We start from the raw sequence: 25977 nt of genomic DNA, 5'->3' as shown, positions 1-25977 counted from the left end.
CTGTGACCTATATTTTAGATTGTATATTATTATATATTATAGTATATTATTAGTATACTGGTGGTGGTCAGAGGGCCCGGTGGCACCAGTGTCCGGCAGCCTCGCCTCTGTCATGCGCCCCAGGGCAGCTGTGGCTACAATGTTGTTTGCCATCACCAGTGTGTGAATGTGTGTATGAATGACTGAATGTAGTGTGAAGCGCTTTGGGGTCCTTAGGGACTAAGTAAAGCGCTATACAAATGCAGGCCATTTACCATTATATATAACACATATACAATATACAAGCTACATGGTGTCTTCTTATTATGTGGAATAATAAACGCAACTTTTACACATATTCATTAAAGTCGCATCACTTACCACATGTTGTGCTTGAAGATCTCATCAGGACTGGTCAGAATCCGTGAACCCAGTGGAGCTGAAGGTCTACTGTCACTGCTCTTTAACCTCATAGAGAATCTGATGAAAACTGCAGCCACTTTGGCTACAGAGAACCTCTTCACTTTATTCATTTACTCTGTAAAAGTGCACATAGGTTTAAATACATACAACAATCCCTGGTCAGTACATCGCTGCCTAAAAAGACTAGTGGAAGCAATATCTATGTCATGCAGGGGAGGGATACTAGCATCGAAGGACGCTGAAGATGGAGCTGACACAAAGGAAGACCACAAAGAAGACTGATAAATGTAGTGAAGGAGGAAATGCACAGGGTTGCTGTTACAGAAGAGAATACTAAGGATAGGGTGAGATGGAGACAAATGATCTGCTGTCGTGACCCCTAAAGACACCATCCAAATGTCTATTTAATGTTAATACATACATGTAAATAAAATAACAGAATACGATAAACTCTTCTTTTGCCCTGAAAGCTGGGAAATGTCCTGAAAATAGAAAATGCATGCATTTTGTTTTTTTTAAAAATCCCCAAAGCTAACGAAACTAAAATGAGCTCAAAGTCGTAGAATAGTAAAAGAAAACAAAAGTCAAGAATACATAAACATTTAAATACAATGCAACGAAATCCTTAAAAAAGAACCTAGTATAATACGTTAGCGTGACTCTTTAAAGTACATTAGCTCAAATTTAATACAGGAAAAACAAAACAGAAATAAAATAAATAAATGATTAAATACACATACACACAGAGAAATATGTTTAGCTAACACCGCTCAAATGCTTAAAAAAAGCTATATAGTTTGAATAATAATTCCTAAAATATAGAATCGGACTATTACTGCAAATAAAAACGGAAACTAAAGGATGCAGCTGATTTTTAAGTGTATCTCTGGTCAGGGTACGTGCAGACGAATGGGTGCGCTACAGCGGGACAGCGAGTGCGCTATTGTGCCGTAGAAGAAGACGCGTGTGAAAACATGGAGAGGGATGGGGTGCTAATAGAGTTAGCGGCTAACTAACAACACAACCCCAGTCGACAGGCGAAAGCAATGCTCGCCAACTTAACCCTAACAATTATATTTAACCCTCCATGCAACCTCCGAGCAGTTCCTCTGGGTCATATAGTAAACAAAACTTTTGGACGAAGTTGGCGACATGTCGAGGTTCCTTAGCTCACGCTAACCTAAGCTAGCTGTTAACTTTTCATGTTAGTCATTGGACGTGTGAGGTCGCGACGGCGTTGAAAACATGAAGTCTAGAAAACAGCTGTAGCGTGCTGGACTACAAAACCATACGGTGCTTACCTCGCTCTGGGTGGGCTGTTGTGGTCACTTCAGTCAGTCGATCTAGTCATGCTGCTAGCAGCCCCCAGTAGGAAAACGTACCACCTGCAGATGGCGCCACAGCAGAGAAAGGGGAGCGCTAACGCAGCTGAACTGCTGAGCCGGAGGAGCACGGGTCTTGGGAATACTAGGACTTTAATCAGACATAATTTGAAGATCCTGAGAGGTATTCTCCTTCAGGTAATGTTACAGTTTGTAGTGTTACTGCTTTCAGTTGGTGTTTTCCCATATTAATTATTGTTGCCATATTGTAGGAAAACCGGACTTTCACGAAAGTATGGAGCAAGACCTCAAAATCCACAGTAATGTACGAAAATTGCAAACTATACTTTGAAAACTACCAGCACTGCTACAGCTGGTGAGTATGGGGTCCTAACTTTAATTAGCTTCAGTTTTTAAACACGTATACATGCCAAAATATACACAGGACTATTTTGGTACGTTAAAGTAATCCTCCACTGGTCATATACACTATTAAAAATGAGTTGTTAAAAATCTACCTATACAAAATATTTTTTTTAATATGAAGTGTTCATATTACACTGGCCTGTAATATAAATTTATTTGGCACCCACTTAAGAGATATAGCCAGAGCCAAATGAAAATCATCACCTCTTTAATCACTTATGTAATGGATATATAATGTTTTAAAGCTTTTACTTGAGTGTATTAAATATTATTGTCTGTAGTGAGAGTAGGGATCAGGTGAAAGAGCCTGGAAAGGTTGAGGTATGCTCTGGAGAGAAGAGGAATGCAAATCAGAATACATGCGTGTGAATGAAAGGGAGATGGGTGTAACAGCGTAGCAAGTTGATGAGTTTTAAAAAAAAAAAAAAAAAAAAAAAATGCGGAAAACCATTTAAAGCAGTGGAAGATATTGAATATTTTTTGTCTTATCTTATCTGGTAGGGAAAAGTATAGATGTCTGATGAATAACGTGAAAACAGGTGGGCCATGATATTTAATGTAAATGTGTACAATTAAAATAAAACCCATTGTGTCATTTTAACTTCGTCAGAAATTGTTGCTTTTGCGAAACAGTGATGTAGGATACAGAGGAGCAGATGATCTAAGGAGCTTTAATTGAAGTAGGAAAGTGTTGTGTATGCCCAATAACACTGACAAGCTGCTTATGTTTTATATTTTGTATATGTGTTTCAGTGTTCATGTTGAGCCTCAGATTTTGTACAAACTGCCAACGAGGTCCAAACAGGAGAAAATTGAAGATACATTGATGTGTCACAGCCCAGTTGTAAGTAAACATTAATAAACTGGGTGTTGCTCAGATAGAAAATTTCAGACTGTTGTGTTACCTCTTTTTTTTTTTTTTGTTCTCATCCAAAGGAAAAATCCTTATCTTCTCCATCTGATCATAAACCAAGTCTCTTGGCTTTGACGGCCAATAACTGGCTAATTCGCCTTTCAGCTGAAACGGGAGAAGAACTGCAGAGAGTTTACCTCTCTCCAAACTATAAGTTCAGGTATCTCTACGGTTCTGATTTCAGTGTCCTTTGAGTGGAAAGTATTTTTAGATTTGGTTCATTTTAAAGCCATTTTAGTTTTATAGCTTGTTGTTATCTTGTAGATATCTTGGCTGGGATGTTTCTCAAGAGACATTTTATGTTAAATCTGTTCAAAACAAGGAAACACCTTTAGCCAGACAGGTAAAGTGAATACATGTATTTAAAGTATTTGTGTCTTGTAAGAGAAAGTCAATGATAAGTTAATGTTATATTTAAATTAAACATAGCTGTCACTAGCTATACGTGACTCTTGTTATCATTTCATTTTTTATATTCTTTATATTTAAGGATTATTCTTTTTTCATCTTGTGGTTGTTGGTTTCAAATCAGAAGGTTGTTGTTGTTATTATTACTATTATTATTAGTAGTAGTAGTAGTAGTAGTAATTTATTGTTTGTGCAACTAGAAAGTTTATTAATTATTTATTTTTCTGTAAGTCCTATAAAAATGAAGAGAGGAGATGGAGACGTGACCTTTTTTCTGATTTATCCCACAGGCAGGTATCACTCAGAATACAGTGATGCACATCGCTATTTTTCACGTTTTCCCATTGGAAGTTATTGGTGTTATGGAGATCAATAAAAAAGTAAGTTTTTTGTTTGTTTGCTTGTTTTTTTAAATACAGTTTACATTTTTTCAAATGTACATTTTTTTGGAGGTTTTTTCATTTAAAGGTTTTTTGTTTTGTTTTTCTTGTAGGTGTTTGGAAATGGTGTCATAGGTGCTGATCTGGTTCAAGGTGTCCTTGCACTGTATTACAGCAATAAGTCAGTGAAAATGTACAGCTTCGAGCACATTGTCCAAAGAGTAAGTCTGTGTTTATTTAGACATTAGTGAATGCATCAGAATTTGCATCAGGGGCGATCGTGGCTCAAGAGTGGGGAGTTCGCCTTGTAATCGGAAGGTTGCTGATTCGAGCCCCGGCTTGGACAGTCTCGGTCGTTGTGTCCTTGGGCAAGACACTTCACCCTTTGCCTACTGCCTACGCTTTGGGGTCCTTTAGGACTAGTAAAGCGCTTTACAAATACAGGCCATTTACCAATTTGATGTGATTTTTTTTAATAGAAAGTGTTTTATTATCATTCTGCTTAGCTTGCTTCTTACGTCTTTGGGATGTAAGAACATGATGAACATTTTCTTTGTTTTCAGTACCTGACAGAGAAGCTAACACTTGGAAAGCAGAGTCCTCTTCTTGGTGGCAAAACAGTCGGAGATGCACCGTTTGGTATCCCGTTAAATATTCAAATCACAGGTTGTTTTTTTTGTTTTTTTAAGAACCAGTGGTATATGTGCTTAAAGTTGAGTACATGCATAGCTTCAAATAACTAATAAAGCCATTTTTGTGAGGCAGCTAATATGAAGAAAGTTGTCTTAAATCGAGCTGTAAGGGACCTGAAATGACTTCTTCAAGGCTGTGAACTGTGAATCATGTAAAATATGGTGCTTGATATGAACATGATATTAAACATATTTGGTTCTGTTTATTAACATCCCTATTTGCCGCAGCAGCTTTCTTCTGCTGCTGTTCCAGGGGTCACAGAGTGATAGCCACTCTAATCAAGAATGTTTTGCTTCACAAAGCGAGTATAATGTTTGTTTTTCCTTTCTCATTGCACAGATTGCCCTCCTGTACTTTTCAAGGTCTCTTGTGCTGAAAACAGTGTTCAGATTGGAGGAAACCCATGGCACTACATTTACACACCGCCTCGTAAAAAAGACGAGGGGACCTACCACATCTGCTCACTCAAGGACGGCACTATGGTATATTTAAAATTCCTCAACTATAAATTTACCTCATTATTACCTTTTAGTTATGGTTGTACTTTGAGTAAAACATGACAGTAATAAGTCAGTTTGTGGTAGAATGAGCTGTTGCTAAATTTGTCAGACCCTGGTGAGTTGTCATTGTAAGAAGGGCTCCAAATGTTTTTGACAGTCTTCCTATTCAGTCAGTGGACAGAGCAGGAGCGAACTAAACCTGTAATCACCTCACAATACTACCTTTGTGCTGATCTCTAAACTCTGCCTTCTCTCCCATTGAGAAGCCATGACATTGTATCAGATTATTTTCACATAATCTCTCCACTGAGTTGTTCATGTGGAAAATACCACACATACTTAAATAGAAAACAGGAGAATCAAAGGGGGGGTATAACACTCTTTATACAGGGAGTGCAGAATTATTAGGCAAATGAGTATTTTGTCCACATCATCCTCTTCATGCATGTTGTCTTACTCCAAGCTGTATAGGCTCGAAAGCCTACTACCAATTAAGCATATTAGGTGATGTGCATCTCTGTAATGAGAAGGGGTGTGGTCTAATGACATCAACACCCTATATCAGGTGTGCATAATTATTAGGCAACGTCCTTTCCTTTGGCAAAATGGGTCAAAAGAAGGACTTGACAGGCTCAGAAAAGTCAAAAATAGTGAGATATCTTGCAGAGGGATGCAGCAGTCTCAAAATTGCAAAGCTTCTGAAGCGTGATCATCGAACAATCAAGCGTTTCATTCAAAATAGTCAACAGGGTTGCAAGAAGCGTGTGGAAAAACCAAGGCACAAAATAACTGCCCATGAACTGAGAAAAGTCAAGCGTGCAGCCGCCAAGATGCCACTTGCCACCAGTTTGGCCATATTTCAGAGCTGCAACATCACTGGAGTGCCCAAAAGCACAAGGTGTGCAATACTCAGAGACATGGCCAAGGTAAGAAAGGCTGAAAGACGACCACCACTGAACAAGACACACAAGCTGAAACGTCAAGACTGGGCCAAGAAATATCTCAAGACTGATTTTTCTAAGGTTTTATGGACTGATGAAATGAGAGTGAGTCTTGATGGGCCAGATGGATGGGCCCGTGGCTGGATTGGTAAAGGGCAGAGAGCTCCAGTCCGACTCAGACGCCAGCAAGGTGGAGGTGGAGTACTGGTTTGGGCTGGTATCATCAAAGATGAGCTTGTGGGGCCTTTTCGGGTTGAGGATGGAGTCAAGCTCAACTCCCAGTCCTACTGCCAGTTTCTGGAAGACACCTTCTTCAAGCAGTGGTACAGGAAGAAGTCTGCATCCTTCGAGAAAAACATGATTTTCATGCAGGACAATGCTCCATCACACGCGTCCAAGTACTCCACAGCGTGGCTGGCAAGAAAGGGTATAAAAGAAGAAAAGCTAATGACATGGCCACCTTGTTCACCTGATCTGAACCCCATTGAGAACCTGTGGTCCATCATCAAATGTGAGATTTACAAGGAGGGAAAACAGTACACCTCTCTGAACAGTGTCTGGGAGGCTGTGGTTGCTGCTGCACGCAATGTTGACGGTGAACAGATCAAAACACTGACAGAATCCATGGATGGCAGGCTTTTGAGTGTCCTTGCAAAGAAAGGTGGCTATATTGGTCGCTGATTTGTTTTTGTTTTGTTTTTGAATGTCAGAAATGTATATTTGTGAATGTGGAGATGTTATATTGGTTTCACTGGTAAAAATAAATAATTGAAATGGGTATATATTTGTTTTTTTGTTAAGTTGCCTAATAATTATGCACAGTAATAGTCACCTGCACACACAGATATCCCCCTAAAATAGCTAAAACTAAAAAACTAAAAACTACTTCCACAAACATTCAGCTTTGATATTAATGAGTTTTTTGGGTTCATTGAGAACATGGTTGTTGTTCAATAATAAAATTATTCCTTAAAAATACAACTTGCCTAATAATTCTGCACTCCCTGTAGTATGAAGTGGAATGGATATCAGATTGTCAGTTGGTAAAGATAAGGGAGGTTTCCAGTTCCAGTTCAGCCTCCAAAATGTAGTTTAGGCTACGTCCATACGTATAATGGTATCTTTGAAAACAGAGATTTTCTTCTTCTTCTTTTTTTAATCCTGTCCACACGTGCAGTTTTAAAAAAATATCTCCCTTCACATGGAAACTCTAAAAGCCAAATGTTAGCCAATCAGAAATTTAGAAGCCTGGGAGGGAAAGACTAAACAGGGTTTTGTAACCTCACAAAACCTTAAGTAGTTCTGAAAAGTTTTTGTTTCTCTGGAAAGGCAGATAATTGTGTTACTTTTCAAGTGACATTTTCAAGTGCCTTCATCATTTCAAATGTTAATAACTAAAGACAGTATTTTGGCTGTTCTGTAGACGGGGTTCGTATAGGTGCTTGGAATCCTTTAATTTTAATATAGACTTTTCAAGGTTTGAAAAGTGCTTGAATTTCAGATGTGGTGCTTAAATGTGCATGAAACTGTATTAATTTCACCACAACTAACTATCTGACCGAATAGTTTTCTTATCAGATAAAGAAATAAAATGAGTCTAAAAGCAAAATTTCTCCACCTGGACTGCCTTGCATACGGTGGCCCCTAGAGACAAAGCACGTACAAAATCCAAAACACTTACAAAATCCAAAACACTTACAAAATCCAAAATACATGAAAACTCCAAAGCACAAACAAGTGCTGTTTGACCCCCAGGGGTTTTCTGAGTGAAAATTTTCTGCTCGAAAATTAAATGACCAAAAAACTGGAGTATTTCTCTGCAATTACAAACTCTGTGTAAACAGTATTGGTGTCAAATAAAATCAAAATAAAGCTAACACTTGTGAGATGTCATCAGAGATGTGAATAATACTGCGGATGTTACTATGTCAAAGTTGCTGTGACTCAAACATAGAAAAATTAGATGTTTTTTTTTTTTTTTATATCCCTTGCCTAATTTTAAAGTATTTTATAGCATATAACACCTTTGAAAATATTCTTTGGTTCCCATTTAACTCCAGAAAATCATAAATCAAAATATGGATATTACCTGTCCACAGATTCATGGTGCAGTAACTGCCTGGTGTCTTTGCTCTTTGTTTGGTGTTTGTAGACATGGTTTACATGAGCTTTTAGCTGAGATTCAGAGGTTTCTGTGGACACTACTCATGTCAGCACTTATACAGTGGGGCAAAAAAGTATTTAGTCAGCCACCGATTGTGCAAGTTCCCCCACCTAAAATGATGACAGAGGTCAGTAATTTGCACCAGAGGTACACTTCAACTGTGAGAGACAGAATGTGGAAAAAAAAAATCCATTTTTACAAACCAATTCTGGTTCATCAGTTTCACTCAACAATCGGCCATGTGCGTATGAAAACAAAGGCACTGCGCATGCGCGTTTTACTCCCATTCTATCGCGATATTTCATTTTCCTATCGTTGCCTAACATTATACCGGTATTACCGTGAACGGTATAATATGGCCCAGCCCTAGTTCTGGGATCTTTGCTCACCGTTCTCATGATCATCTTGACCCCACGGGATGAGATCTTCCGTGGAGCCCCAGATCGAGGGAGATTATCAGTGGTCTTGTATGTCTTCCATTTTCTGATGATTGCTCCCACAGTTGATTTTTTCACACCAAGCTGCTTGCCTATTGTAGATTCACTCTTCCCAGTCTGGTGCAGGTCTACAATACTTTTCCTGGTGTCCCTCGAAAGCTCTTTGGTCTTGGCCATGGCGGCGTTTGGAGTCTGACTGTTTGAGGCTGTGGACAGGTGTCTTTTATACAGATGATGAGTTCAAACAGGTGCCATTCATACACGTAACGAGTGAGGGACAGAAAAGCGTCTTACAGAAGACGTTACAGGTCTGTGAGAGCCAGAGATTCCACCCTAATTTACGAATAAATTCTTTACAAATCCTACCATGTGGATTCATGAATTTTTTTTTTCACATTCTGTCTCTCACAGTTGAAGTGTACCTCTGGTGCAAATTACTGACCTCTGTCATCATTTTAAGTGGGGGAACTTGCACAATCGGTGGCTGACTAAATACTTTTTTGCCCCACTGGCAGTTGTGCTTTCCCAAATGAGGCCATGTACCGCTCCAGTGGTTAATACTGAGAAATCTTCAGAGTAGTGGGGCACTTGTGAGGGTGTTAGAAAAAACAACAAAAAAAACCCCAGATGTGAGGTTGACGAAAGACATTTTCCATACATTACGTTACACCTGGGATCGGATCGGATGCCTTTTGCCTTCACAATTGCCATAATTCTTCATGGCATACATCCAACAGGGTGCTTCAAACATTCATCTAAGATTTTGGTCAATGCTGGCGTGACAGCGTCACACAGTTGCTGCAGATTTGTTGGCTGCACACCCATGATGTGAATTTCCTGTTCCACCACAGTCAAAGACACTCTATTTAATTCAGATCTGGTGCCTGTGGAGTTCATCTGAGTACAGTGACCTCGTTGTCATGCTCAAGAAACCAGTTTGAGATAGTTGGAGCTTTGTCCTGCTTCATGTGCTGCCCTATTATCTTTATGCAGTGGCAGATCACAACAATAGTCAACTCAAGGCAGTTTATATTGAAATGGAAAAAACAACAATCCCTTTTAAGCAAACACTTGGTGACGGCAGAGAGAGAGAAACTTTCTTATGCCAACTATTCACAGTTAGTGTGAGACAGAAGAAAAGAGTGAAGCAGAAAGAGCATAGGTGACTGAACAGTGAGGCTGGTGTCAATAAGACTTGAATTATCTGCTCTTCCCAGAGTTTGTACGGGTGCTTGAAATCCGTGAAAGTTCTTGAATTTTAGTATTGTCTTTTCAAGGTTTGAAACATGCTTGAAGCCGTATTTCATTCACTACAAATAACTATCTGACCGAATAGTTTTCTTATCAGGTAGAGAAATAAAACGAGTTGCAAAGTGTAAAAGCAAAATTTCTCCACCTGGGCTGCCATGCACCACTGTGTGACCCCGCCCCTCCGCCGAACAGTCGGGGATGAATGCACTAACTTGCTGTTTTAATGAGTGTTTGATAGAAAACGACACTGGTGGACTTTGGACTCTTGAGTCACATGACAGGTGAGTCCTCAGGGGCGTAATTTCCAGGGGGGTTATGACCCCTCCCAATAATCAGACCTAACCAACAAAATTATGAATTATCTTGCATGAATAGGCGGTTGATTTCTTTACTCCAGTTATTACCAGCAAAATAGTTGCATGTTTAATCATCTGGGAATTTGCCCAGATTTATTTATTTATTTATTTAGACAGAGATCTTGACCACACAAATGTTCAGCACAAAGTTACACCAATGTGAGTCCTAGTAAATAATTTTCGAGTATGTGTACATATCACGTGCTATTATTATTATTATTTTGCTAGCTATCAAACGTACTGGAGAAATGATTGAAATGCACTGAGTGTGATGCACTACGGCAGCGCTATTATAGCAGTTAGTTATGGCATGGTGATTTATGGAATATGCTGTAAACTTAGCTAACATTATTTAGCAGTAGCAGTAACGTGAGTTACTTCACTCAAGTAAAAGCTTTAAACGTTAGTCTGATACTTAACTAGACAACTTATGGCATAAGGAAATAATGGTAATAAGAGGGACTGATCCATATGGACACAAAGAATAGCCACTTTTTTGTGCTGCCGAAGTTCCGAGGCTTTCATTCAAAATCTTGAGCACCTACACATTAAACAACTTAAAAAATATAAATGACTTCAAGCTCACATTGACGCCTGTGGGACACTATCAGCCACTGAGACAACAGACAAATTTGAGTGTTTTAATATATGAATATTTCACACATTAAGGCTGCCTGTTTATTTAAGGGAGATGAACAATACATTATAATTTTACATAATCATATCACAGATGATAGACTAAAAAAATAGATTTGAGGTAGATGCTTGTGCATTCTTAAAGTCTTATATGTTGAACTGAATTGAGTATGTCATCTGTTCAAAGGCTCTCCCAGTCAGTGCTGTTCTCCATGCCTGTCTTACTGTACATGATGTTATCAGCACAAACACTTTAAAGGTGATCATTTATGACTTTAACAATAATACAGACAGCAATGTAGTCCAATATCTCACAGTTAGTTTTATTGGGAATTAACTTTAACCTGTTTGGCCTTCAGGGATTTTCTGAGCTTTCTGCTCGAAAATGAAATGACCAAAATAAATGTATTTCTCTGCCATTACAGAATGAGGTAAACAATATTTGTATCAAAATAAAGGATATGGATATGGATATTACCTGTCCACAGATTCATGGTGCAGTAACTGCTCTTTTAACTGTCTGGTGTCTTTGCTTTGTTTGGTGTTTGTAGACATGGTTTACATGAGTTTTTAGCTGAGCTTCAGAGGTTTCTGTGGACACTACTCATGTCAGCACTTATATTTCTGACCTCGTGTTATAATCGATTAAACGTGGTCTCCTCCCTTTTGCCCCCATTTTTGATGTTGTGGGCACAAATGATCAGGCGTGACATTCTCATAATAAATCAGATAAAATACTGCAAAGAATTAATCCTGCATTTGTGTGATTGAAATGTGTGTGCAGTGACACTGTTTTAAAGATTTGGCCTAAATAATTCTGGAGTGAATGAGCCTAAACATGATGACCGGACTAGTGACACCATATCACCTGTGACACTCACACACGCACGTATGACTTTGCCAGTTTCAGCTGAAACAATTTCAGTGTTTCAAACCATGTTCCAGAGTTTTTAGTTCACCGTTCATGAGGTTTCAAGAAGAAAATGAAAGACAGATCTGAATGTTTGAAAGTGTTTTGGAAAAACTCTGTAAAGAATAGATGAACAATACTCAAAGGATAAATTCAACTGTTTTATTTTGTTAGATAAGTTGAAAAAAAAGTTAAACAAGCAAGTAAATAACGAAACAAGGTAAAACGAAGTAAGTTCAAAAAGTTAACAAGTAAATAACGAAACAAGGTTAAATGAGGTAAGAGCAAAAAGTTAACAAGTAAATAACGAAACAAGGTTAAATGACGTAAGAGCAAAAAGTTAACAAGTAAATAACGAAACAAGGTTAAATGAGGTAAGAGCAAAAAGTTAACAAGTAAATAACGAAACAAGGTTAAATGAGGTAAGAACAAAAAGTTAACAAGTAAATAAAGAAACAAGGTTAAATGAAGTAAGAGCAAAAAGTTAACAAGTAAATAAAGAAACAAGGTTAAATGAAGTAAGAGCAAAAAGTTAACAAGTAAATAAAGAAACAAGGTTAAATGAGGTAAGAGCAAAAAGTTAACAAGTAAATAAAGAAACAAGGTTAAATGAAGTAAGAGCAAAAAGTTAACAAGTAAATAAAGAAACAAGGCAGAGGAGAGAAAACCCCAACAATCCCCTCTGAGCAAGCACTAGGCGACAGTGGGGAGGAAAAACTGCCTTTAAACGGGCAGAAACCTCCGGCAGAACCAGGCTCAGGAGGGGGCAGTCAACTGCCGGGACTGGTTGGGGGGGTGAACAGAGGTGGAGCAAGACGAGGCTACATCAGTTGAAGAAGCAGTATTGTCCCTCTTCCGGAAAAAGCTGAAGAATCTTTTCTTCTTTTTCATGGACTTTTCCACGAGCGCCTTTTTGTCCAGGATGAGGGTTCTCAACTCCTCGATGGTTTCTGTGTTTTGCCTCTCTAGTTTCTTGCATGTTTGTTCCACCTGTTCTAATGTTGCTTGTGTTTCTTCAAGCTTTTCTTTGAGGTCTTTGGATTTTGCCTCCTGTGTCAGCTTTGCCTTCTGCAGGTCTGCATTTCTCACTTGATCTTCTTTGTGCAGGCCTTCTAGCTGCTCATTTCTTTTCTGGATATCGCGGAGCGTACACTGCAGGTCCTCATGCGTTTTGTCTTGTTTTTGCTTTTGGGCCTGCATTTCTGTGTTTTCCCGCTTCAAGTTGTTGAATTCCAACAATATCCCCTTAATGAGCTCTGAGTTGTTTTTGGCCATGTGATCAATCTTTTTCTGCATGTGTGAGCATCGTTTTTCTAGTGTTTCCTTTTCTCCCTCCAGCTCACTTGTTTTGACCTTCAGTTCATCACAGAATCCTTGCAACTTTTGATTTTTACTCTCAAAGTCCTTGATAATGCACTTTTCTTCTGGCAGTCTTTCTTTCTGTTGCTCTTTCTCTTGAAGGAGGTCTTTATTTTGGACCAATGTTTGTTCCAACTCTGCCTTCACCATTCTGTACTTTTCCTGCATGCCTTGGAGCTCGCGCTGCAGGTCTTTTTGCTTTGTGTCCTGTTGTTCCTTCTGTTGGAGGACTTCTTTATTTTTTTCTTCAGCTTCATCAAGCTTTCTTTGGAGCAGGTGATTCATTTGGTCCATGTATTGCAGATCCCACTCCATTTTATCAATCGTCGCTTTCCTGCCTTGAAGCTGCTCGGACATTTCTTTAACTTCAGCGCTCTTTTTCTTGTTTTCTTTGATGAGGGATACAATCTGCTCTCTGGCTTGAGCAAACTTGATCCCCCAGCCCTCATTAATAATGTTGATGTCGGGCTGGCGCTGTAGTGTTTCTTCCAGGTGTTTGTTTTGTGCTTCCATCTGTAAGCACTTCTTCTCCAGGTGACGTTTTTCTTCTTCAATTTGTCGAATTTTGTTCTGGAGATGGTTGTTTTCATTCCTACTCTCCTGTAATGCCCTTTGGATGGATAAGAGGCCATTTGGAGAAATTGGCCGGCCACGCGTGGAAGGAGAGGCGGCGAAATCTTTTTGTCTTGGTTGCCGTAATCTTGGATACATGTTGGCGTTTGTATCCGATGACTCTGAGAGGTTTCCAAATTTTTCTGTAGTGAACGTTTGAAGGCTGCAAACACAAAGGCTGCGAAGAAACGAACTGAAAATTGCTGTTTCTCACCCCTATTTATAGAAAAACTTCAAAGGATCCTTGTGACATCCTTGTGACATCCTTGTGACATCATCACTCCTAAGCCAATCAGATTGTCACATGACATTTTGGAATGTGGAATGGGGATATGTTTTTTTTTAAACAGTTTTCAAATGTAACTTAATATTTAAGTGTTTCTTACTTGACCCGCTTAGTCGATTAAAAAGTTAATTGCCACGAACACCCCTAATGTTATATAACAGACCACAGAAAAAGGACAGGTTTTTTTCTACGTGACAGAGCTATAATAAATGTTTTGTTTTTTTAAATTATCCTACTTTTTCTAAAAGGGAACATTATTTAAAGAATATGTATTTAATTAAAAACTCTGTATTCATCTAAAGGGTATACCAAGAAGGGTGAGCTTCCTGCTTGAAAAGGAAATGACCAAAATAAATGTATTTCTCTGCAATTACAAACTCTGTGTAAACAGTCTTGGTGTCAAAATAAAGCTAACACTGGTGAGATGTCATCAGAGCTGTAAATATTACTGCAGATGTTACTATGTCAAAGTTACTGTGACTCAAACATAGAAAAAATGATTTTTTATTTCCCTCACCTAATTTTTAAAAGTATTTTATAGCATATAACACGTTTGAAAATATGCTTCGGTTCACATTTAACTCCAGAAAATCATAAATCAAAATATGGATATTACCTGTCCACAGATTCATGGTGCAGTAACTGCTCTTTTAACTGTCTGGTGTCTTTGCTTTGTTTGGTGTTTGTAGACATGGTTTACATGAGTTTTTAGCTGAGCTTCAGAGGTTTCTGTGGACACTACTCATGTCAGCACTTATATTTCTGACCTCGTGTTATAATCGATTAAACGTGGTCTCCTCCCTTTTGCCCCCATTTTTGATGTTGTGGGCGCAAATGATCAGGCGTGACATTCTCATAATAAATCAGAGAAGATACTGCAAATAATTAATCCTGCATTTGTGTGATTGAAATGTGTGTGCAGTGACACTGTTTTAAAGATTTGGCCTAAATAATTCTGGAGTGAATGAGGCTAAACATGATGACCGGACTAGTGACACCATATCACCTGTGACACTCACACACGCACGTATGACTTTGCCAGTTTCAGCTGAAACAATTTCAGTGTTTCAAACCATGTTCCAGAGTTTTTAGTTCACCGTTCATGAGGTTTCAAGAAGAAAATGAAAGACAGATCTGAATGTTTGAAAGTGTTTTGGAAAAACTCTGTAAAGATTAGATGAACAATACTCAAAGGATAAATTCAACTGTTTTATTTTGTTAGATAAGTTGAAAAAAAAGTTAAACAAGCAAGTAAATAACGAAACAAGGTAAAACGAAGTAAGTTCAAAAAGTTAACAAGTAAATAAAGAAACAAGGTTAAATGAGGTAAGAGCAAAAAGTTAACAAGTAAATAACGAAACAAGGTTAAATGAGGTAAGAGCAAAAAGTTAACAAGTAAATAACGAAACAAGGTTAAATGAGGTAAGAGCAAAAAGTTAACAAGTAAATAACGAAACAAGGTTAAATGAGGTAAGAGCAAAAAGTTAACAAGTAAATAACGAAACAAGGTTAAATGAAGTAAGAGCAAAAAGTTAACAAGTAAATAACGAAACAAGGTAGAGGAGAGAAAACCCCAACAATCCCCTCTGAGCAAGCACTAGGCGACAGTGGGGAGGAAAAACTGCCTTTAAACGGGCAGAAACCTCCGGCAGAACCAGGCTCAGGAGGGGGCAGTCAACTGCCGGGACTGGTTGGGGGGGTGAACAGAGGTGGAGCAAGACGAGGCTACATCAGTTGAAGAAGCAGTATTGTCCCTCTACCGGAAAAAGCTGAAGAATCTTTTCTTCTTTTTCATGGACTTTTCCACGAGCGCCTTTTTGTCCAGGATGAGGGTTCTCAACTCATCGATGGTTTCTGTGTTTTGCCTCTCTAGTTTCTTGCATGTTTGTTCCACCTGTTCTAATGTTGCTTGTGTTTCTTCAAGCTTTTCTTTGAGGTCTTTGGATGTTGCCTCCTGTGTCAGCTTTGCCTTCTGCAGGTCTGCATTTCTCACTTGATCTTCTTTGTGCAGGCCTTCTAGCTGCTCATTTCTTTTCTGGATATCGCGGAGCGTACACTGCAGGTCCTCATGCGTTTTGTCTTGTTTTTGCTTTTGGGCCTGCATTTCTGTGTTTTCCCGCTTCAAGTTGTTGAATTCCAACAATATCCCCTTAATGAGCTCTGAGTTGTTTTTGGCCATGTGATCAATCTTTTTCTGCATGTGTGAGCATCGTTTTTCTAGTGTTTCCTTTTCTCCCTCCAGCTCACTTGTTTTGACCTTCAGTTCATCACAGAATCCTTGCAACTTTTGATTTTTACTCTCAAAGTCCTTGATAATGCACTTTTCTTCTGGCAGTCTTTCTTTCTGTTGCTCTTTCTCTTGAAGGAGGTCTTTATTTTGGACCAATGTTTGTTCCAACTCTGCCTTCACCATTCTGTACTTTTCCTGCATGCCTTGGAGCTCGCGCTGCAGGTCTTTTTGCTTTGTGTCCTGTTGTTCCTTCTGTTGGAGGACTTCTTTATTTTTTTCTTCAGCTTCATCAAGCTTTCTTTGGAGCAGGTGATTCATTTGGTCCATGTATTGCAGATCCCACTCCATTTTATCAATCGTCGCTTTCCTGCCTTGAAGCTGCTCGGACATTTCTTTAACTTCAGCGCTCTTTTTCTTGTTTTCTTTGATGAGGGATACAATCTGCTCTCTGGCTTGAGCAAACTTGATCCCCCAGCCCTCATTAATAATGTTGATGTCGGGCTGGCGCTGTAGTGTTTCTTCCAGGTGTTTGTTTTGTGCTTCCATCTGTAAGCACTTCTTCTCCAGGTGACGTTTTTCTTCTTCAATTTGTCGAATTTTGTTCTGGAGATGGTTGTTTTCATTCCTACTCTCCTGTAATGCCCTTTGGATGGATAAGAGGCCATTTGGAGAAATTGGCCGGCCACGCGTGGAAGGAGAGGCGGCGAAATCTTTTTGTCTTGGTTGCCGTAATCTTGGATACATGTTGGCGTTTGTATCCGATGACTCTGAGAGGTTTCCAAATTTTTCTGTAGTGAACGTTTGAAGGCTGCAAACACAAAGGCTGCGAAGAAACGAACTGAAAATTGCTGTTTCTCACCCCTATTTATAGAAAAACTTCAAAGGATCCTTGTGACATCCTTGTGACATCCTTGTGACATCATCACTCCTAAGCCAATCAGATTGTCACATGACACTTTGGAATGTGGAATGGGGATATGTTTTTTTTAAACAGTTTTCAAATGTAACTTAATATTTAAGTGTTTCTTACTTGACCCGCTTAGTCGATTAAAAAGTTAATTGCCACGAACACCCCTAATGTTATATAACAGACCACAGAAAAAAGACAGGTTTTTTTCTACGTGACAGAGCTATAATAAATGTTTTGTTTTTTTAATTATCCTACTTTTTCTAAAAGGGAACATTATTTAAAGAATATGTATTTAATTAAAAACTCTGTATTCATCTAAAGGGTATACCAAGAAGGGTGAGCTTCCTGCTTGAAAAGGAAATGACCAAAATAAATGTATTTCTCTGCAATTACAAACTCTGTGTAAACAGTCTTGGTGTCAAAATAAAGCTAACACTGGTGAGATGTCATCAGAGCTGTAAATATTACTGCAGATGTTACTATGTCAAAGTTACTGTGACTCAAACATAGAAAAAATGATTTTTTATTTCCCTCACCTAATTTTTAAAAGTATTTTATAGCATATAACACGTTTGAAAATATGCTTCGGTTCACATTTAACTCCAGAAAATCATAAATCAAAATATGGATATTACCTGTCCACAGATTCATGGTGCAGTAACTGCTCTTTTAACTGTCTGGTGTCTTTGCTTTGTTTGGTGTTTGTAGACATGGTTTACATGAGCTTTTAGCTGAGATTCAGAGGTTTCTGTGGACACTACTCATGTCAGCACTTATATTTCTGACCTCGTGTTATAATCGATTAAACGTGGTCTCCTCCCTTTTGCCCCCATTTTTGATGTTGTGGGCGCAAATGATCAGGCGTGACATTCTCATAATAAATCAGATAAAATACTGCAAAGAATTAATCCTGCATTTGTGTGATTGAAATGTGTGTGCAGTGACACTGTTTTAAAGATTTGGCCTAAATAATTCTGGAGTGAATGAGGCTAAACATGATGACCGGACTAGTGACACCATATCACCTGTGACACTCACACACGCACGTATGACTTTGCCAGTTTCAGCTGAAACAATTTCAGTGTTTAGAACCATGTTCCAGAGTTTTTAGTTCACCGTTCATGAGGTTTCAAGAAGAAAATGAAAGACAGATCTGAATGTTTGAAAGTGTTTTGGAAAAACTCTGTAAAGAATAGATGAACAATACTCAAAGGATAAATTCAACTGTTTTATTTTGTTAGATAAGTTGAAAAAAAAAGTTAAACAAGCAAGTAAATAACGAAACAAGGTAAAACGAAGTAAGTTCAAAAAGTTAACAAGTAAATAACGAAACAAGGTTAAATGAAGTAAGAGCAAAAAGTTAACAAGTAAATAACGAAACAAGGTTAAATGAAGTAAGAGCAAAAAGTTAACAAGTAAATAACGAAACAAGGTAAAACGAAGTAAGAGCAAAAAGTTAACAAGTAAATAACGAAACAAGGTTAAATGAAGTAAGAGCAAAAAGTTAACAAGTAAATAACGAAACAAGGTTAAATGAAGTAAGAGCAAAAAGTTAACAAGTAAATAACGAAACAAGGTTAAATGAAGTAAGTTCAAAAAGTTAACAAGTAAATAACGAAACAAGGTTAAATGAAGTAAGAGCAAAAAGTTAACAAGTAAATAACGAAACAAGGTAAAACGAAGTAAGAGCAAAAAGTTAACAAGTAAATAACGAAACAAGGTAGAGGAGAGAAAACCCCAACAATCCCCTCTGAGCAAGCACTAGGCGACAGTGGGGAGGAAAAACTGCCTTTAAACGGGCAGAAACCTCCGGCAGAACCAGGCTCAGGAGGGGGCAGTCAACTGCCGGGACTGGTTGGGGGGGTGAACAGAGGTGGAGCAAGACGAGGCTACATCAGTTGAAGAAGCAGTATTGTCCCTCTACCGGAAAAAGCTGAAGAATCTTTTCTTCTTTTTCATGGACTTTTCCACGAGCGCCTTTTTGTCCAGGATGAGGGTTCTCAACTCCTCGATGGTTTCTGTGTTTTGCCTCTCTAGTTTCTTGCATGTTTGTTCCACCTGTTCTAATGTTGCTTGTGTTTCTTCAAGCTTTTCTTTGAGGTCTTTGGATGTTGCCTCCTGTGTCAGCTTTGCCTTCTGCAGGTCTGCATTTCTCACTTGATCTTCTTTGTGCAGGCCTTCTAGCTGCTCATTTCTTTTCTGGATATCGCGGAGCGTACACTGCAGGTCCTCATGCGTTTTGTCTTGTTTTTGCTTTTGGGCCTGCATTTCTGTGTTTTCCCGCTTCAAGTTGTTGAATTCCAACAATATCCCCTTAATGAGCTCTGAGTTGTTTTTGGCCATGTGATCAATCTTTTTCTGCATGTGTGAGCATCGTTTTTCTAGTGTTTCCTTTTCTCCCTCCAGCTCACTTGTTTTGACCTTCAGTTCATCACAGAATCCTTGCAACTTTTGATTTTTACTCTCAAAGTCCTTGATAATGCACTTTTCTTCTGGCAGTCTTTCTTTCTGTTGCTCTTTCTCTTGAAGGAGGTCTTTATTTTGGACCAATGTTTGTTCCAACTCTGCCTTCACCATTCTGTACTTTTCCTGCATGCCTTGGAGCTCGCGCTGCAGGTCTTTTTGCTTTGTGTCCTGTTGTTCCTTCTGTTGGAGGACTTCTTTATTTTTTTCTTCAGCTTCATCAAGCTTTCTTTGGAGCAGGTGATTCATTTGGTCCATGTATTGCAGATCCCACTCCATTTTATCAATCGTCGCTTTCCTGCCTTGAAGCTGCTCGGACATTTCTTTAACTTCAGCGCTCTTTTTCTTGTTTTCTTTGATGAGGGATACAATCTGCTCTCTGGCTTGAGCAAACTTGATCCCCCAGCCCTCATTAATAATGTTGATGTCGGGCTGGCGCTGTAGTGTTTCTTCCAGGTGTTTGTTTTGTGCTTCCATCTGTAAGCACTTCTTCTCCAGGTGACGTTTTTCTTCTTCAATTTGTCGAATTTTGTTCTGGAGATGGTTGTTTTCATTCCTACTCTCCTGTAATGCCCTTTGGATGGATAAGAGGCCATTTGGAGAAATTGGCCGGCCACGCGTGGAAGGAGAGGCGGCGAAATCTTTTTGTCTTGGTTGCCGTAATCTTGGATACATGTTGGCGTTTGTATCCGATGACTCTGAGAGGTTTCCAAATTTTTCTGTAGTGAACGTTTGAAGGCTGCAAACACAAAGGCTGCGAAGAAACGAACTGAAAATTGCTGTTTCTCACCCCTATTTATAGAAAAACTTCAAAGGATCCTTGTGACATCCTTGTGACATCCTTGTGACATCATCACTCCTAAGCCAATCAGATTGTCACATGACATTTTGGAATGTGGAATGGGGATATGTTTTTTTTTAAACAGTTTTCAAATGTAACTTAATATTTAAGTGTTTCTTACTTGACCCGCTTAGTCGATTAAAAAGTTAATTGCCACGAACACCCCTAATGTTATATAACAGACCACAGAAAAAGGACAGGTTTTTTTCTACGTGACAGAGCTATAATAAATGTTTTGTTTTTTTAATTATCCTACTTTTTCTAAAAGGGAACATTATTTAAAGAATATGTATTTAATTAAAAACTCTGTATTCATCTAAAGGGTATACCAAGAAGGGTGAGCTTCCTGCTTGAAAAGGAAATGACCAAAATAAATGTATTTCTCTGCAATTACAAACTCTGTGTAAACAGTCTTGGTGTCAAAATAAAGCTAACACTGGTGAGATGTCATCAGAGCTGTAAATATTACTGCAGATGTTACTATGTCAAAGTTACTGTGACTCAAACATAGAAAAAATGATTTTTTATTTCCCTCACCTAATTTTTCAAAGTATTTTATAGCATATAACACCTTTGAAAATATGCTTTGGTTCACATTTAACTCCAGAAAATCATAAATCAAAATATGGATATTACCTGTCCACAGATTCATGGTGCAGTAACTGCTCTTTTAACTGTCTGGTGTCTTTGCTTTGTTTGGTGTTTGTAGACATGGTTTACATGAGCTTTTAGCTGAGATTCAGAGGTTTCTGTGGACACTACTCATGTCAGCACTTATATTTTTGACCTCGTGTTATAATTAGAGATGGACCGATCCGATATTACGTATCGGTATCGGTCCGATACTGACCTAAGTTACTGGATCGGATATCGGAAAAAAATAAAATATATATGGAGCGACTGCCTCTTCTTGCTGCGACTTCAATCATGAAACTGATCAATGATCAGCTGATCGGCTTTTCTGTCGCGAGTCCGTGTCTCTTGTTTGCTTTTGGCCCACTTTGCACCAGAAAGAGGAAACCAGCAGCTGAACAACAGCAGCACGTTTAAGCTTGATCAGCTGTTGTTAGAATTTATTTAATATTACTTTCTACTCGAGGATCTTTTTCTACGTAGCTGACGCTGGTAACTGTGCAGGGGCGGATCTAGCAAAGTTTAGCCAGGGGGGCCGATAGGGCATTAACAGGGAAAAGGGGGCACAAAGACATACTTTTCTTTCTTATTCTCATTTAAAATGTCGAGCTTTTAATAAATAATTATCTGACACCCAAAGTTTTAATTTGATGTAAAATGAATAGAAGTCCATTACTGTATATAGTAACTATTAAGTCTAATATACCCTAGTAAGCTATTTATTCCTTTGGGAAGGTACCATCTGTGCAGTCTGCAATTTTGTTGAAGAAAGATGTTGAATCTATTTAATATTTCTTGAAAAATAATTGATTTCTGTGCATTTTTTTTCACACTGCATCAAATTAAGGTTGATTACGTCGATTAAGCATCATGAGGTGGCGCGTGAGGGGTGGTTCCCTATTTTTTATTTATTTATTTTTGTCTTTGCTGGGAGTTGGAACCTTATTAGTTAGGTTGCTTAATATTTATGCTAAGTACTCTTTAAAATACCAGAATAGGGAGGATGGTGTAGGTTTAAGTTTATTAGATTGATCAGTATTGCTGAACTATGAAATATTCTCTTTTGCATACAGGTATAACAGAATAGCTTTAGTGTAGTTGTTGTTTTAAACTTGAGTATGAACTTATACAAAATGCAGCAAGATATTTAAAAAAACAGTTTTGTTGATTGAAAAACACTATATCGGATTCATATCGGTATCGGCAGATATCCAAATTTATGATATCGGTATCGGTATCGGACATAAAAAAGTGGTATCGTGCCATCTCTAGTTATAAACGATTAAACGTGATCTCCTCCCTTTTGCCCCCATTTTTGGGGGATGTAGGTGCTTAACTAGTTAAAATAACAAACATCTGTCTCCTTTTTTTGTGTCACATTAGAAAGAAGCATCAATATCTGATGAGAAGACTTATTAATTTGGCCTTGCTGTGTATTATTGGAGCGTTTGGTGCAGTTTTCTTCTTTTGTGGGGTTGTTTTTGTTCAAGTGGAGATGAATATCTTTAACAAGTTGATTTGTTCACATTTGTAATTTTAATTTTTAAGAGAAATTTGTTTTTTGAATTTGTACACTATATGCATAGTGCACCATTTCCTTTTTCAGTATTTGTCTTTGGTGCAGTTTTCTATGTTTTAACAAAAGGGGAACAAAGGACATTTAAGTCAAGCTAAAATGATTTGTTTTCATTTTTACTTGGCCTTACTGAGGTGATGATAAGCGGAACATGCATTCTTTTTTTATTTTTTCTAGTAATGTGCTGGAAAAGCTTAAAAATGGACCTTGAAAGTTAAATTTATTTAAAACCAACATCTGGATTTGGGTTGTGAAAGCGTCTGTGTTAAATGCAGAAACCACATCCGAAGTTCACTCTGACGCCTCTGTCTTTCTAAATGGAGGGACAGAAACTGCGCCTGTATATGTAAGAGTGTAAAAAATGCAGATAGTCAGATTAACAGCAATAGTATTTTGTCTATGTCCGCCATTATAGAAATTAATCTAGTGTAAACAATAACGTGGCGCACAGCGTGACATCAAAAACGGTGCACACCTTTGACGTTGCGTGAGTAAATCTCCGTTTTCCTCGTCGCCTAAATGCAAAAAGTGAGTTTTCGAAAATCTTCACGCTGGCAGGAGTTTTAAAAAAATCTCTGTTTTCAGTGACACAAAACGCCATTTACATGTGGATGAAAGGCCCAAACGGATAGAATCATAAAATCTTTTCAAAAATACCCATGTACATGTGGACATAGGCTTAGACTGTCCACTAATGTAACCTTGGGAATGTGTCGGTCGTGGGTCTGTTACAATGTTCTGCACTGTTGTTTTTTTGTTGTATCTGACTTCCTGTCTTTCTCACCTGCTCTTTGCATCTTGACCTTTTTGTCAAGAAAACAGACCTGATGGAAAGAGTCTTTAAGTTGTGTGCTAATTAGAAACTGTAAGAAATCTGCATCTTTTGCGTTCTGATTTTATTAAATTAGGCAACAAACGGAGTACAAGAGATGGACTCCTACTCTCTTGAGAACGACGGGATCTTCTTTCATCCTGATGATTCAGGAAGAATTATCCATGTGGGACCTGTCACCATAAAGTGAGTGCTCCGGTATTTATTTAACATCATCATATTATCTTATTTGCCAAATATACTTATTGTACAATATTTGTGTTTTGGTTTTTTTATATTCCAGTGTCCTAAAAATCCTCGGTGAACTGAACAGTGCTCTGCCATCTAAGGTCGTTGAGGATTTCTCCCTGAAAACCCACCGAAACAATGTAAGTGTAAAATTTATTTGCTTGAGATTTTTAGTTGCTGTCCTTTGCTTTCTGAATAAATGTAATTGACCTGCGATGGATCAGCCTTTTACAATAAATCAGCCTGGCTACAACAGAGATGGAAGTCTCCTATAGAGGTGAATTGTATGCGTATAGTTTATAATTTCAGAAAATGTAAAGTTTATGCTTTCCATCTCTTGTAGCCTATCTCCCAAGTCACTGTGACCTCATCAGGCCGCACAGTAAAAAAAAGATTTCAACAACTGGATGATGACCCATCTCAAAAGGTAAAAATAGGATCTAATTAAATTACTAACTTAAATACCAATATATGATTGTGACAGGAAGTGAATAATATTTTTATTCCTCTTACAATGCAGTAAGGGTCCTGACATTCTTGTTAATTACTTGAGTGACTTGATGCACTATGACAGAGCATACATACCCCTCTGGAGTACACCAGTAGGCTCCTCCTGTAGGATGTTGTGGCTTGCCTCACCATAAAAACAGAAAGGTGTTGACAAAATCTAAAAACTCCCAAGATCCCAATCAAGAATTCACAGCATGCCAGAACAAGCAGACCGTCTGCTGCCGTCATTTTTGAAGCCAGACACCACGAGACATCCCCCAAAGTCCCTTGCATGCCCCAAGGGTTTGGATGACAAAACGGATCCACAAATCCGGATTAAGTTGTTCTCTTATTTAAACCAAGAAGCAAACACAATATCAACATTTTTATTATTTATTTAGTTATATTTATATATATATATTTGTTTCTTAATATAAATAAGATCTTTTTCTTCTTATTTATTCAAAAAGCGATATATATTAGTTTTTCCTCTGTAATAGACCTAAACAAAAAAAAATTCCGTTGACAATTTTATCCATCATGGCAGACATGACTCAATCCTGCCTACACTTCCTCTCCTGTAAATACCTCTTAATACTGCAAATCTGCAGCTAAAACTAGCAAACTGATGCAGGGTTTATTTCTCTTTGCAGCTGAATTTTCATGCAAAACAGTTTTTTCTTCCCCAATCAGCTGTAAGACGCTGATGAGGTATTGTCAACACCCCACCAGGCTTAAATAGATTTACAGCTCAGTGATAAAAATTCTAAATGAATGAGGATCTTAAGTCGAATTCAGTCATCATACAAGAGCCTCTGTCCTTAAAAACACCTTTCAGAGGTTTCCTGGCTCAAAATGGGCCTTTGGAGGTGAGTATGTATGTAACCTAAATTGGTCTCCATGTAACATAAGGCAGAGAGCGAGTGGGAGTTTCCATTTCCTGGGGGAAAGCCAAAGCCTCTTTTGTGTGCGCCAAAATATTTTTAGAAGAATAAAAAAAAACCTGCATATTTATTTAAAGTGCAGAATATTCAGGATGGCAGCTCAATTGATTTTTATACATTTAATTGTCCTTACACATTTCCTCAGGTGAGATATGTGTTGGGTAATGTCCTCTGAAGAATTTCATTGATAAGCTTTCAGGTTTAAACACTGCAGGCAAGTAGAGCTGTTCATTAAAGAGAACATGGTACGTAGCACTTAATTCACAACGGCCTTTTGATTATGCAGACTTTCCGAATGGTGGAATATGAGGATGAGCTTGACCTTTTGGCAATCGTGGTAACCAATGGCGAGGAGGGAGAAGGAAGAGCGTGCATCCAACTCCATGACAACCAGACCGGACAATTACTGCGGACGATCGATTTGATTGAAACCTGGGATGAGGTGAGTAACTTGACATGAGTATGCAAACATCAGGGCGAGTAGTCTGGATGTGGATTAATGTGTGCTCTTCTCTTTTGTTTCAGACAAATAAAAACGAGGTGTTCTTCGACAAAGACACGATTGTTCATATTGAACAAAAGAACGCCAAGTTCTGCTGCCATGTTTACAAACTGTTCACCACCAAAACATAAGCGGTGCAAAACTGAATCAAAGCTGCTGTAAAGCTTTTCATGATCACTTAAGATTTTTTTTAATATGATTTCCTTCTCCTATATATATATATATTTTTTAAATATATGGATCTTTGCATCCTAAGTTCATATGATTACTCTTGATTATCACTATTTTTTTTTTCTGTTATGATTATTCTAAGTCTGTACCATTAAACTTGAT

At 38.2% G+C, this 25977-nt stretch overlaps 3 protein-coding genes across 4 annotated transcripts in view; 1 reads left to right on the top strand and 2 right to left on the bottom strand.

The window, feature by feature from the left end:
• mettl8 (methyltransferase 8, methylcytidine) overlaps positions 1-1813 on the bottom strand; it is a 6212-nt gene extending 4399 nt beyond the window's left edge. Inside the window, exons 1-2 of one of the 2 annotated variants that reach the window (XM_026144213.1) lie at positions 1704-1813; positions 361-517 (exon numbers count right to left, since the gene is read on the bottom strand). In XM_026144213.1, coding sequence (XP_025999998.1) covers positions 361-512 — 152 coding nt within the window. In that variant the 5' untranslated portion in view covers positions 513-517; positions 1704-1813. Of the gene's footprint in view, positions 1-360; positions 518-823; positions 947-1703 lie in introns of those variants that run through there. The other variant, XM_026144214.1, reaches the window with a different exon arrangement.
• On the top strand, positions 1256-25977 carry dcaf17 (ddb1 and cul4 associated factor 17). The gene is made up of 14 exons (XM_026144210.1): positions 1256-1922; positions 1997-2100; positions 2904-2994; positions 3087-3223; positions 3328-3406; positions 3762-3851; positions 3965-4072; positions 4415-4517; positions 4884-5026; positions 23558-23667; positions 23765-23849; positions 24053-24136; positions 25429-25584; positions 25668-25977. The coding sequence occupies exons 1-14, from the start codon at positions 1752-1754 to the stop codon at positions 25773-25775; spliced, it is 1569 nt and encodes a 522-aa protein (XP_025999995.1). The 5' UTR covers positions 1256-1751; the 3' UTR covers positions 25776-25977.
• On the bottom strand, positions 12486-15248 carry LOC113007543 (cingulin-like). Its single transcript, XM_026144211.1, has one exon. It carries the CDS (start codon positions 13807-13809, stop codon positions 12496-12498), a length of 1314 nt encoding a protein of 437 aa, XP_025999996.1. The 5' UTR covers positions 13810-15248; the 3' UTR covers positions 12486-12495.

This window comes from Astatotilapia calliptera, chromosome 16 (assembly GCF_900246225.1).
Source record: "Astatotilapia calliptera chromosome 16, fAstCal1.2, whole genome shotgun sequence".
Classification (NCBI taxonomy): Eukaryota; Metazoa; Chordata; class Actinopteri; order Cichliformes; family Cichlidae; genus Astatotilapia; species Astatotilapia calliptera.
The sequence above is the reverse complement of the archived record's forward strand: the minus strand, read 5'-3'. Positions and strand labels throughout refer to the sequence as shown.

What these genes read in the sequence shown, in the direction of transcription:
- LOC113007543 (XM_026144211.1), bottom strand. Translation starts at nt 13,809, where the DNA reads ATGTATCCAAGATTACGGCAACCAAGACAAAAAGATTTCGCCGCCTCT.
- dcaf17 (XM_026144210.1), top strand. Translation starts at nt 1,752, where the DNA reads ATGCTGCTAGCAGCCCCCAGTAGGAAAACGTACCACCTGCAGATGGCG. An exon ending in AAACACCTTTAGCCAGACAG is followed by an intron (nt 3,407 to 3,761) that starts GTAAAGTGAATA and finishes TTTATCCCACAG; the next exon opens with GCAGGTATCACTCAGAATAC. An exon ending in GTGGGACCTGTCACCATAAA is followed by an intron (nt 23,668 to 23,764) that starts GTGAGTGCTCCG and finishes TTTATATTCCAG; the next exon opens with TGTCCTAAAAATCCTCGGTG.